Source organism: Tachyglossus aculeatus, chromosome 15, assembly GCF_015852505.1.
Source record: "Tachyglossus aculeatus isolate mTacAcu1 chromosome 15, mTacAcu1.pri, whole genome shotgun sequence".
In the NCBI taxonomy this organism is placed as follows: Eukaryota; Metazoa; Chordata; class Mammalia; order Monotremata; family Tachyglossidae; genus Tachyglossus; species Tachyglossus aculeatus.
This window is the reverse complement of record NC_052080.1, coordinates 4,743,092-4,757,055: the sequence shown is the minus strand read 5'-3', so window position 1 is coordinate 4,757,055 and position 13,964 is coordinate 4,743,092. Positions and strand designations below refer to the sequence as shown.

At 45.2% G+C, this 13,964-nt stretch overlaps 1 protein-coding gene across 1 annotated transcript in view; it reads right to left on the bottom strand.

Annotated features, from left to right (window-relative positions):
* MAP3K15 (mitogen-activated protein kinase kinase kinase 15) overlaps positions 1-13,964 on the bottom strand; it is a 66,290-nt gene that overhangs the window by 18,042 nt on the left and 34,284 nt on the right. The window contains exons 9-15 of the mRNA XM_038756992.1: positions 13,396-13,508; positions 13,013-13,172; positions 11,849-11,999; positions 9,013-9,120; positions 6,165-6,214; positions 4,239-4,334; positions 2,558-2,645 (exon numbers count right to left, since the gene is read on the bottom strand). Of these exons, the coding sequence (XP_038612920.1) occupies positions 2,558-2,645; positions 4,239-4,334; positions 6,165-6,214; positions 9,013-9,120; positions 11,849-11,999; positions 13,013-13,172; positions 13,396-13,508 (766 nt within the window). The remainder of the gene's footprint in view (positions 1-2,557; positions 2,646-4,238; positions 4,335-6,164; positions 6,215-9,012; positions 9,121-11,848; positions 12,000-13,012; positions 13,173-13,395; positions 13,509-13,964) is intronic.

The window sequence follows — 13,964 nt, the reverse complement described above, 5'->3', positions numbered from 1 at the left end:
ACCGTTAGGCCTCGTTCTCACCTGTCCCGCCATTGACCCCCGGCCCACGTCCTTCCCCGGGCCCGGAATGCCCTTCCTCTGCCCCTCCACCAAGCTCGCTCTCTTCCTCCCTTCAAGGCCCTGCTGAGAGCTCACCTCCTCCAGGAGGCCTTCCCAGACTGAGCCCCTTCCTTCCTCTCCCCCTCGTCCCCCTCTCCATCACCCCCATCTTACCTCCTTCCCTTCCCCACAGCACCTGTATATATGGATATATGTTTGTACATATTCATTACTCTATTTATTTATTTATTTATTTTACTTGTACATATCTATCCTATTTATTTTATTTTGTTAGTATGTTTGGTTTTGTTCTCTGTCTCCCCCTTTTAGACTGTGAGCCCACTGTTGGGTAGGGACTGTCTCGATATGTTGCCAATTTGTACTTCCCAAGCGCTTAGTACAGTGCTCTGCACATAGTAAGCACTCAATAAATACGATTGATGATGATGATGATGATGACTGAGCACGCCTCGCCCCGGAGATGTACTTTCCCGTGCCCTGGGCCAAAAAGTTCCCGAGAGCGGGAAGGGGTTTCTAAACGACAAGCTCCCACGCCTCAAGTCTGGCCAGCTCCTCATCGAGGTGGGTGGGAGAGGGCACTACAGGTGCAGGTAGGAATCTGGACAGAGCTGGACTCCCCTCAATCACCGTGGCAATCTTCGGGTCGAGGCCTGCCTTCTCCGAGCGGCATAAAGACTGGGGAGAAGCATTTGGTGCTCCCTCAGAGCGCACATCTCAACACAGTGTGAAAATGGACGACTCTGGCGGAATAAGACCGAAGAGCGGGAAACCTTGCCTGCTCTTTGAGAGGAGTGGAGAGGAAGGTGCTCTAAAACGTAAAATAATTGCTACTATTTATCAAAGGCAATTGCGTTGGATTTGACGCTTGCTGAGATCGAGTGGAAAAAGAGCCCACAGGTGAATGAAATGTGACCGAAAGCATCCACACACTAGGGTTTATTCTTACACAGTCATGGCACCCCAGCCCCGATTTGATGCCCTCCAAACATCCCATGTCCTATAACAAACTCCCCTGATTACTTCCAGCCCCCAGAGTGGGGCAAACACCTTCCCTGCCCTCAACCATTTCTAGGACTGATCCCGTTAGTGATGTATATACTAACCCTGAGTACTTTCATATATATAATTATTATTATTATTATTCATTCATTCACTCAATCGTATTTATTGAGCGCTTACTGTGTGCAGAGCACTGTACTAAGTGCTTAGGAAGTACAAATCGGAAGTACAAATTATGGTACTTGATAAACGCTTACTATGTGTCAGGCACTGTACTAAGCGCTGGGGTGGATACAAGCAAATCCCATAATTATTATTATTACATATCAATCAATTCTCGAGCACTTCCTGTTTGCAGAGCACTTGTACCAAGCGCTTGGGAGAGTACAATATAATGGAGTTGGTAGACACTTACATATGCTATAAGCCCCTCAGTTACCTCCATGAATCGCTCTGGTTTTATGACTGTTTCCCCCATTAGAGTGGAAGCTCCTCGATGGGAGGGATTGTGTCACATGCCTGTTTTGCATTTCTTAAGGGCTTCATACACTGCATTGCATCCAGTGGGCACTCAATAAATACCAGGACTACTAATTCTATTACTGATGATTCTGATTTTTAGACTGTGAGCCCACTGTTGGGTAGGGACTGTCTCTATATGTTGCCAATTTGTACTTCCCAAGCGCTTAGTACAGTGCTCTGCACATAGTAAGCGCTCAATAAATACGATTGATGATGATTTACACAAGTGCCCTCTGTCCCAAGATCTTTGCTAGACCATGTGACCGTAGCTATTTCTTGGGCTCCTCACACTAGTTAATAAAAATAATAATGGCATTTGTTAAGCGCTTACTATGTGCAAAGCACTGTTCTAAGCGCTGGGGAGGATACAAGTGATTAGGTTGTCCCTCGTGGGGCTCACAGGCTTCATCCCCATTTTACAGATGAGGTAACTGAGGCACAGAGAAGCTAAATGACTTGCCCAAGGTCACAAAGCTGACAACTGGCGGAGCCGGGATTTGAACCCATGACCTCTGACTCCCAAGCCCGGGCTCTTTCCACTGAGCCACGCTGGTCCTCCATCAAAACCAAAAATGCCATTTCAAAACAGTTTCCCCTGAACAGGTTGTGGCCAGAGGTTCTCTTACTCTTAGTTAAGATGTATTGGTGTGATTCCCCATTTTATCCATTCATTTATGACTTGGTTTCCATGGAACCAACTTACGGCGTTACCCCGAGAGCACCTATAAATTGCTTCCAAATAAGATCATATCAACAATTATTATTATAATCGTGGTATTTGTTAAGCACTCACTATGTATCAAGCACTGTTTTAAGAGCCGGGGTAGATAAAAGGTAATCGGGCGGGATGTAGTCCCCGCCCCACATGGGGCTCACAATCCAAGCAGGAGGAAGGATAGGTTACTTTACATACAGCACAGAATGAGAAAAGGGAAGGGATGTGGGGTTCACAAAGTCTACGATCGCTAGGACTTACCTCCAAATTATCCCCATCGACCTCTCCTTCTAACTCCGCCGAGCTGCCCGCGGCGTCGCTCAGGATCTCCTTGACCAAAGAACAAAACCTGGAAGAAACGAATCATCATCAATCGTATTTATTGAGCGCTTACGGTGTGCAGAGCACTGTACTGAGCGCTTGGGAAGTACAAATTGGCAACATATAGAGACAGTCCCTGCCCAACAGTGGGCTCACAGTCTAAACGAATGCCACCACAACAGCTGGGTAATGGATTCTGGCTGTTTCCCACTTGCGGCGTCTCACTGAGCAGCTGACTAAAGGGCAAAGGGTATAAATTTGGAAAATAAATGATAGACTGTTAGAGCATGAAAACCCTGTGGATTGTTGGGGATTCATTATCGGTTTTCTCTTCTACTTAGACTGTGAGCCCCAAGCGGGACGGGGACTGCGTCCAACCTGATTTGCTCGTATCCACCCCAGCACTTAGTACAGCACCTGACACACAGTAAGCACTACACAAATACCACGATTATAATTATTCATTCATTCAATCGTATTTATTGAGTGCTTACTGTGTGCAGAGCACTGAACTAAGCGCTTGGGAAGTACATGTTGGCAACATATAGAGACAGTCCCTACCCAACAACGAGCTCAATTATTACTACCTTGTCCCTAGCCCGGTGCTTAGAACAGTGTGAGACACTTAATAAGCGTTTAACAAATACCATTATTATTATTATTACTAATAATAATAATTAATGTGCAGAATGCTGTACTCAGTGGTTGGGAGAGTGCAATACAATAGAGTTGGCTGACACAATCTCTGCCCTCCATGAGCTCACCATTTAAAGACAGCACACTGGGTACTAGTGTGAAACATAATGAACCAAATGGAGCCCCCTCTTTCCTCTCCCCACAGCACCTGTATATATGTTTGTACAGATTTATTACTCTATTTATTTTACTTGTACATATTTACTATTCTATTTATTTTGCTAATGATGTGCATCTAGCTTTACTTCTATTTATTCTGATGACCTGACATCTGTCCACGTGTTTTGTTTTGTTGTCTGTCTCCCCCTCCTAGACTGTGAGCCCACTGTTGGGTAGGGACCGTCTCTATCTGTTGCCAACTTTAATTCCCAAAACCTTAGTACAGTGCTCTGCACACAGTAAGTGCTCAAAAAATACGATTGAATGAATACCCCAGTGCTTACAGTGTGTGACACCTAATAAGCACTTACCAAATACCATTATTATTATTATTATTATTATTGAGCACTGAGTGTGTGCAGAATGCTGTCCTCAATTGTTGGGAGAGTGCAATACAATAGAGTTGGCAGACGCGATCCCCGCCCTCCAGGAGCTCACAACCTAAAGACAGCTCACTGGGTACTAGTGTGAAACATAATGAACCAAACATTATGACTATTGCAATGCCAGATACAGTGGTTAATTACGGCAAGAAATAATGCATACAGCAGTCCCTCCAAAGGAAACCAGAAGAAATTTTGATTGAAATGTCAAAGACGGCAATCTCTGCATACGGACAGTTAATATCAACTGTAATGTTCATCCCTCTTAACCGCAGCTGCTCAAATGAACGACAGGAGTTGGATTCTCAGGAGAAAGCTGTTAATGGGCCCTTGAAAATGAATCTGTGGCTCAGACGCATGAATCGAAAATGACATTAACTCACCTAATACACTGTTTTTCCATAGAAAAGTAAATCTGGAAGTCATCAGAGTTGTCGTGGACATAAAGAAAGCAACAGCGTTCGTCACACTTGGAGATGCTGTAAAATTTCCAATACAAAAGCTCACTCAAAGTGCGCAGTGAAAGAGCGGATGTCTTCGATTTTGTGAGATGCCATGTGTAATTGCTTTTCTTCTCATTTCAAATGCTACTAAAAGCCTCTCTCAATTGGTCCCCAAATTTCGACCTTTGCGCTCCAGGTTGAAAATATGACAAACCTGTTAACTATTCCGTCTCACCGGCTTCTTTGCGTTTGGGATTATCCCTAAAAATGACAAGATTTTTTTGGGATGGACTAGTGACTTGGATAAAGTTAGTGGCCGCTTGCTGACTGCTATTTATGCCCTTACTTAAAAGAATGGATCAGATGACCTAATTAATTGATTAAATCCATTCTAACCATCTTAAAATGTTCTTGCTGGGGTTTTCCTCTAACCCTCCGATTCTCTGGCTTTGTGGGCTTTGTAAAGTTTACCTTGGCTTAAACATCTCCCTCTTCTTACACACACACCATCCCCTTCTCCATTCTCTGAATCTCTGAAGTACTTTGACTTGACTAGAGCAAAATTAAAAGCCCTTTTCAGCACGTTTGTTCGCCGACATTAAATAATGACAAATCTTTAGTTGGTTCATACAAGATGCCTTTTGATGAACATGCTGGGAAGGAGAACACTGCAGACGTAATATTTACATTCCATGTACACAATTACAAACAAATCCCATTAATCATTTTGAATTATTTCAACACATTTTCACTGCTCTTTGGTCATGCAATTTGATTTAATGTATTTCTCTCATCACTGATTTTTAATATATTTATATTGCTTCCGTTGATTCTTTTAAATCTTGGGAATACATTAACGCTCTTCCCAGATTTCCTACAGGAAATTACACTGTGCTTAAAGGTCTTGCACTTAACACTCTATTATGTGGAAGTAACCGACAACAATAACCAGGGGATCTCTTTATCAGTTTGGGAGGAAAAACCCTAAGTTTTCTTCTCTTCCTTGGAAAAAAAAATTTATCACCTTTGCTCAGGAAAGGATTTCCCAGGGAGAATTTTTTTTTTGACCTAAATGATTTTGCAAATACAAACCCAGACTTTCTAACCTCTTTAGCAGTGATTTGATATCACCACCTCCCCACCCGCTTTCAAGCCCCCAGCACAAGGACTCCGATATCTCCACTCTGATTATAGTTCAAATTGTCCTTGCAACCTGTGGATTTGTGCTTGATTCCCTTCATTACCTCCCAAATCAAGGCTTTCATCAGCAAACCTAATTTAGGGCACAGAATCCAGCCTGATGGTCTTCTATCGACCCCAGCGCTTCGTACAGTGTTTGGCCCATAGTGTTCACTGAGCCAATACCATAATTACATTATCCCGCTGGCAAAGCCTCAGTTTAGGGCAGACCCCGTCCGAGAGATTCTCTCCTGGTCCATTTCCGAGTCAGTGGGGTCTACCGAACGCTATAGGTACATTCTGGAAGAGCTGAGGCCGGGGACGAAAACTAGAAGAGGTTTCGTTTCCAGACATCACTTTCATTAGTCCCTAAAATGTATTTCGGGTGCCAAAGAATGCATGTAAAATGGCCGAGACGGGAATGGGCTTTCAGCACCTGTATATATGTTTCTACATATTTATTACTCTATTTATTTATTTTACTTGTACATATCTATTCTATTTATTTTATTTTGTTAGTATGTTTGGTTTTGTCTGCCCCTTTTAGACTGTGAGCCCACTGTTGGGTAGGGACTGTCTCTATATGTTGCCAATTTGTACTTCACAAGCGCTTAGTACAGTGCTCTGCACACAGTAAGCGCTCAATAAATACGATTGATGCTGATGATGATGATCAAACGTACGAACCTTATTCCCCTAATGGAACAAGCTGTGAAATTCCATTCATGAATCTGCTTCTGCCGAAATAAAAAACAGCCGTCAATAGCTCGGTGTTTCAATGCGGTATCTCTAGCCCGTTTCCACAGTGTTGCAAACTGAACAGAAATTGTTCTCTTTTCCCTCAACCCCATACTGCACCTTCAACTCAGGATCTGGGGATCTTAATCGAGTAATAATAATAATAATAATAGTCATGATGGTATTTGTGAAGTGCATACTATGTGCCCAGCACTGTTCTAAGCGTTGGGGTAGATCAGGTAATCAGGCTGTCCCACGTGAGGCTCACAATCTTAATCCCCATTTTACAGATGAGGTAACTGAGGCACAGAGAAGTTAAGCGAGTTGCCCAAAGTCACACGGCTGACAAGTGGCAGAGCCGGGATTAGAACCCAGGACCGCAGACTCCCAAGCCCGGACTCCTTCCATTGAGCCACACTGCTGCTTTGTGTCAGTAAACCAAGACACAACTTAGTGGGCAGTTACAAAATCCGTTCAGAATCTGCCACGTTGGCAAATGCAGAATTGGTCATTGCTCTTGTGGGCAAGGACCCCAATTCAAGCCCAGAAAGAGGAGAATCCAATCCAAAATCCACCAGCGGGGGGAAGTTTGCTGAGGACATCAGAGTCCCAACTTCCTTGGATCCAACGGGAGGACGAAGGGGAGAACCCGGGAGGCGTGAACTGGATCCCTAGGGAGAGACGTGGGGAGGACAGCCTGTAGACTGTAATCTCCTTGTGGGCAGGGATGGGGTCTACCAGCTCTGTTGTCCCTTCCCAAGACTTTAGTACCACCGTGCTCTGCACCCAGGAAGCACTCGATAGATGGTAGGGACTGTCTCTATATGTTGCCAATTTGTACTTCCCAAGCGCTTAGTACAGTGCTCTGCACATAGTAAGCGCTCAATAAATACGATTGATGATGATGATAGATGCCACTGATCGATGGATTCAGAGACCCAGTAAACAAGAGAAGGGATTGAGGGGGGCTGACCCGACCACGGAGAAAGAAAAAGAAGGGGTCAGGGGAGTCCCAACTATTGATCCCACCCCCAGAGAGGAGTCAGGATCCCGGCCCGCAGGGCGCTAACCATCTATTGGAGGAGCTGACGGTCTGAGACTCCTTTCGGTGGAAACTGCCACCGTGAGCCCTTCAGGGAACGACAGTTCAGAAGCAACCCAGGATGCGCCGCCGACACCTCCCGAAAAAGGAACTCATCTGCTCCTCAAAATGCAAGCGCCAACTCGATGCTGCCTTTTGCGGAACACAGATTTCTGATTTCCTCCCGCTGCCCGCGGAATACCCGAGACTCAACAGACCGGAGGCCCCAGTGTTTGCAGGTGTTACCTCGCCTTTCTAGAATAGGATGGCTGGCTTTATTTTGGAACTGAAAGCGGAGCCCGTCTGACCTTCCGGGTGGAATTGCGGGTCTCCGCTTGCGAGGTCCATGAGTCATTCTGTCCGCATCCAGGGCCCGGGTTCTATTTTGACTGGGGAATCTGCTTATCCTCTTCTGACCTGCATTTTCTCTCTGAAGGCCTGGTTTATTTTTAGAGCCAGTTATGGTTACTTCGTCTTCAATTTAAATTCTTAAGAAATGAAAACCCATCCTTTTCAGGCTTGTGTCCGTGAGAAGCAGCGGGACTTAGTAGAAAGGCCATGGGCCTTGGAGCCACAGGACGTGGGTTCTAATTCCGGCTTTGCCACTTGCCCGCTGGGTGACCTTGGGCAAGTCGCTTCACTTCTCTGTGCCTCAACGTCCTCATCTGTAAAATAGGGACTCAATAATAGTTCTTCCTCCCTTCTTAGACTGCTAGCTCCATAAGGGATAAGGAATGTGTCCAATTTGATTGTACCATATTTACCCTAAGGCTTACTTAGTACAGGGCTTGGCACATTGGAAGCGCTTAAGAACCACGGTTATTATTACTATTCTTCTATCGTAAGGATTGAAAACATTTATCTTCATTAAAAAGTAGCCACGCAGAGGAAACAAACCCTATCTTCAGGTGCATGCACATATGCACACTCACATTTGCACACATGCACACACACATTTCTTGAACTACTTTTCTATACAGCTGAAAATGATTGCATAAAATGAAAAATAAGTTAAGCAATTTCCGACTCACTGGAAACAGAAGTTGTGATAATCAACCCCGTTACTCATCCTTAGCTGTTTTTACCTCGCCAGTGTGCATTTTATTTGTACACTTATACAGACAAATGTATAACTGTACAAAGAAGACATTTACATATGGAGCATTTATATGTTGTTGTGCATAGTTGATTACTGATCCTCCTATTTCATCCTGATATACCTGCACTTCCTCCTGTTAAATCCTTTTCATTCGTACACTTATACAGACAAATGGATAATTGTACAAAGACGACATCTACATATGGAGCATTTATATGTTGTTGTGTATAGTCGATTATTTATCCTCCTATTTCATTCTGATATACTTGTACTTCCTCCTGTTAAATCCTTCGTCCTGCACCCTTTATTTGCAGATGACTTTTGTCTGTGTCTCCCTCATTAGATTGTCAGATCCTTCAGGGCAGGGAAAATCATCTGGCATCTGCTTTCTCTCCCAGGGGCTTAGCCCTCAAGAGCCACTCAGTAAATTCCAGTGATGGCTCCCCCAAACTCACAAATGTACATGAATTTCCGGGGGTAGTGGGGACCCAGGGCCTGTTTCACCTGTGATTACAGGGCCTTCTTCGTCCAGTTAGTTACCCGAAGGGCAGGTTTGCAATTCTGCCTTGGATTAACACACACGCAGGGGAGTGGAAGGAGCTCCCAGCTGCTCTTACCGTTTCAGCTGGGGAGACGTGCCACAGAGAGACGGTCCTCTCTTCCGCCTCCTTGTTGATGGAAACGTAAGACGGCTGGTAGACTTTCGTCGGCTCTATGATGAGAACCTGGAACAGAGATTCCTAAAATGGTGGCTGAAGTGAAACAATCACGACCGTTTAAATAAAATAAAAAGCCCAAACCCTGTCCTCTCCCAGACTTTCCCATAACCATAGACAACAGCACGAGCCTGTTTAACAATCCCATAATCTGGGCATTATCCTTAACTCATTTCTCCCATTCATTCATTCAGTCGCATTTTCTGGGCGCTTACGGTGTGCAGAGCATTGTATTAAGCGCTTTGGAGAGTGCAATACAACAATAAACAGATACATTCCCTGCCCACAGCCAACGAGCATATTCGATCAGTCACGATATGCCCCCCGTCCTACTTTCAAAGCAGCTCTAAAATCCAACCTAGCCTCTCTGTCCAAATGGCCACCACACTCATCCCAGCATTTATCTTATGACAATAATAATGATGATGGTAATTATTAAGCGCTTACTGTGTGCTAGGCACTGTTCTAAGCGCTGGGATAGTGGCTTAGTGGAAAGAGCACTGGCTTGGGAATCAGAGGCCATGGGTTCTAATCCCAGATCCACCACTTAGCCGTGTGACTTTGGGCAAGTCACTTAACTTCTCTGGGCCTCAGTTACCTCATCTGTAAAATGGGGATTAAGACTGTGAGCCCCCTGTGGGACAACCTGATCACCTTGTAACCTCCCCAGTGCTTAGAACAGTGCTTTGCACATAGTAAGCGCTTAATAAATGCTATTATTATTATTATTATTAGAATAGTGCTTGGCACATAGTAAGTGCTTAACAAATACCACTGTTATTATTATTATTACAAGATAATAATGTTGGACGCAGTCCCTGTCCCACACAGTGCTCATAGTCTTAATCTCCATTTTACAGATGAGGGAACTGAGGGTTAGGTGACTTGCCCAAGGTCACACAGCAGACAAGTGGCAAAGACGGGATGAGAACCCACGATCTTCTGACTCCAGGCCTGTGCTCTAGCCACTAGGCCATAATGCAGCAGTTTCCTCGCTGACCTCCCTGCCTCTTCGCACTCCAGTCCGTACTTTGCTCTTCTGCCCGGATCAAAAGCCACGTCCACGTCGCCTCACTCCTCAAGAACCTCCGATGGTTGCCCATCCACCTCCGCGTCCAAAAGAAGCTCCTCACCATCGAATCTGGAGCACCCAACCTGCTCGCCCCTTCCTACTTTTCCTTGCTGATTTACTCCAACAACCCGGCCCCAACCTATTCACTGTACCTCCATCTCGTCTGCCTCATAAATGAAACCTCGCCCACGTCTTCCCTCTGGTCTGGAGCTCCCTCCCACTTCATGTCCAACAGACCACCGCTCTGCCTATCTTCAAAGCCCTCCTAAAATCACATCTCCACCACAAGACCTTCCCTGACTAAGCCCTCTCGCTCTCCCAATTTATCCTCCGCCCTATAGCATCATTTCCTCTATGTCCCCTTCCTTCTGCATCTCCTATGAACTTGGATCTGTAAATCTTATGCACTTTAATTTTCACCCCACCCCTGGAGCACTTATGTACATATCCATCTGTAATTTAACGTGAGCCTCTCCCTCTAGACTGTAAGCTTCTTGTGGGCAAGGATCATGTCTACCTACCCTACTGAACTGTACTCTCCCAAGCGCTTGGTACAGAGCTCTGCATACAGGAAGCGCTCAAAAAATACATTGGATTGATTAAAAGGGGCTGAATTTTGTCACTCAAAATCAATGTATGTGCACAAAACACATACAAATATGAGTTTCAGCTTTAGAACACAGAATTTACGAAGCTAAGAGTCCTATGCTTTTTGCCCCAAAGTCAATAAATGGGTAATACTATTCAAATTTTCTCTTCTTTATGTTTTCCGTGCTTTTTCTGGTTAGTTTCTTGTTACTGGTTTCAAGCATGTTTGTCAATGCAAATTTGATCTCAGATTTTTGAATTTCCTCCTGGAAGTCAAAAAGACCCCAAAATACAGATTTTTATCCCTGTGATGTTGTATGTACCCTTTCTATTTTAGGATCAGAAAATCTTTTATTGCATATTGCTTTATAAATTTTTGTTTCTCTAAGTGCTTTTGCCCTGGTAACTAAATACAGACAACACCCTCTTGGAAAATGGGAAGTTCTGTGCTCAACTTGACTGAATGTTAGGTGGACTTTGGGGGTGATACGATAAATACGAAGAGTTTGAGATTTCTTGAAAATACATGAGATACGTCACTTCTATAGAGTTTCACTATGTCATCAAAATGTTTCCACTTCACTAGATCTTAACTTGCCTTTCCATTTATGGATTTCTTACAAGTACCTTGGAGAGCCCTCAGGATCAAAGACATCGACTGTGGAAAATATCAAAGTATCCTACAGGAAGTGGCCCAATTATCCAAGTCTTTGAAGAAACATTCCCATTGTCCATTTAATTTTCTGTGTGTTAGATTTTCCAGTACAAGAACATGGGGTACTAATTCTATCTATTCCACGATCAAATGCCATTTGAAGAGCTCTTGGCTCCAGTTCATAATCATTTGAACCGCAAAAACTGTCCACAGACAATTACAGAAGTCAGGAAATCCCGGAAAAAGGTATCACGGGAAACGAAAAACCGAACCACTATGGAAATGCCTGGAAGACTGTGCTGCTTCTGAGACCCCTCAACTTTTCCCGGGTTCTTTTCCCTCCACCCTGTAGACTCCTTTGTTCCGATAAATCCCAAGGTGTGTACACGGAGCCTGAGGAAATGGATTCACGAACGTCTTACCGGAAACCTGAGTCCATTGGGGATTTCTTTAGTTGCTTCAAAGATGATGTCTAGCCAGAAGTTAAGCCTCTCTTGCCTGGACGAGTGTTCTACGACCAGTTTCCTGAAGCGCTGAATTAATAACAGGTTCTGGACGAGAGAACGGAGATACCTACAAAAAAAACACCAATCGGGGCCGAGGCAGGGCGGTCCAGCAAACCCGCGTCAAGAGTGAACCTGTTTCTGGGCCCTCCTTCTCGGCCTTATAACACGTGCTCTGCGCACAGTAAGCGCTCAATAAATACGATTGATTGATTGATTGATTGAGAATTCCTGAGCACAAACGAGCAGCCACACAACCAACACAGGCTCATCCTGAGATCGGTCAAAGAATATTGTGCTTCTCTGTTCTGGGCACCTCTGACTTTCAGATCTTATGAAGGCAGTGATGGGTCAGGGATATATATGTTACTTCTTTCCTTGGGTGCCTGCCCTCCTTCTCCTCCTCCTGCCTTTTTTTTTTATTGGGAGTGCCCGTGGGGCAGGGGCTGGCATCTTTCAGTATTCGTGCACTTTTCCCCAGTGCTTAGTTCAGGGCTCTGCCCCTTGGAAGGACCTAATAAAGGCTGTGTTAAACACCTCCGCCCTCACTGGTATCTGGGGCTGTGCAACCATGGGCATGTCACCATCTCTCGCTCTGGGCCTCAGTTCCCTCCTCTGTCAAATGAGAATAGATAACTGCCCTCCCTCCCTCCCTCTTGGGATTGTGAGCTCCCTAGGGGACTCAGACTGGCTGAGCCGATTCTCCCTCAGAGGTTAGCTCGGTGCTCTTGGGCATGATCGTAATGATAGAGGAATTAATTTTTATTACGGTTACTACTAATAATAGTGGTATCTGTCAAGTGCTTACTATGTGCCAGGTACCGTACTAAGCACTGGGGTGGATCCCAGTAAATCGGGTTGGACACAGTTCCTGTCCCATGCTGGGCTCACGGTCTCAATGCCTGTTGTACAGATGAGGGAGCTGAGGCACAGAGAAGTGACGTGACTTGCCCAAGGTCGAGTGGGGATTCAAACCCATGATCTTCTGACTCCAGGCCTGTGCTCTATCCACTAGGCCGCACTGCGAGGACTTAAGTGCCACTTAGCACACTCTGGGGGTGGCCCAGGCACGTCCAAACTCACCAAACTGGAGGCTTCAACCTGAAGAGCCTCTCCGCGGCTTGTACCGCTTTGCCAACGTCATTGGCCAACATGCTCACGCTGAAGAACTGTCCGACATCCCAGTAGTTATTCATTTTTTCCAAGCTGCCTTTCCTTCCCAGTAAACTGTTCAGCCGGACACCTGGGAAGTGTGGATGGTGATGGGGTCACGTGATCTCGTCACCCTGCGAGGGACCGTGATTTCCTCGGTCCCGGACATAACCAGGCATAAAGTGCAGGAAAAGCAGACTCTTCTACCTAGCAACTGCCCACCCGCGCTCTAAGAAGGCGAATGATATTATATTGACCCAGGTGAAAGGGAATCCAGGGTACAGCATGCAGGACTGACTGACGATGGCCATTACCTATCTTTTTCAGTTCCATAGAGGTTTCAAACTGTTGGCCGGCCACGATCAGCAAGACCGCCAGATTGATTCCGGAATAGAGAGACGACTGCAGCTCAAATCCCTGCCGGTACCTGCAGATGCAAGCACACCCGGTTCCCATTCCAGTCCTCTAGACGGCAAGCTCACTGTGGGCAGGGAATGTAACTGTTCTATTGACTGCATCCGACCTGATTAACTTGCATCTACTCCAGCACTTGGAACGGTGCTCCGCACATAGCAAGCACCATAATTACCCTATTGTACTCTCCCAAGTACTTAATACGGTGTTTTGCACACAGTTAGCGCTCAATAAATACGACTGACTGACAGAGTTGCTTTCTCCTCACACATGAAACAAAATAAAAAGAACCTGTGTTGCTCCTCGAAGGCAAAAATCAGCCTGTGAAAAAATCTTTTTGTTTGCTTAGTCCAACAGTTCTTTTAAGTACTCTCTCCAGGCAAATTAAAAACCCATTAACGGTTCCGATAATCTTAAGGACTGTGAATCACGGTGCCCTGGGCTGCGGTTCTTGGAGACAAACTATTCA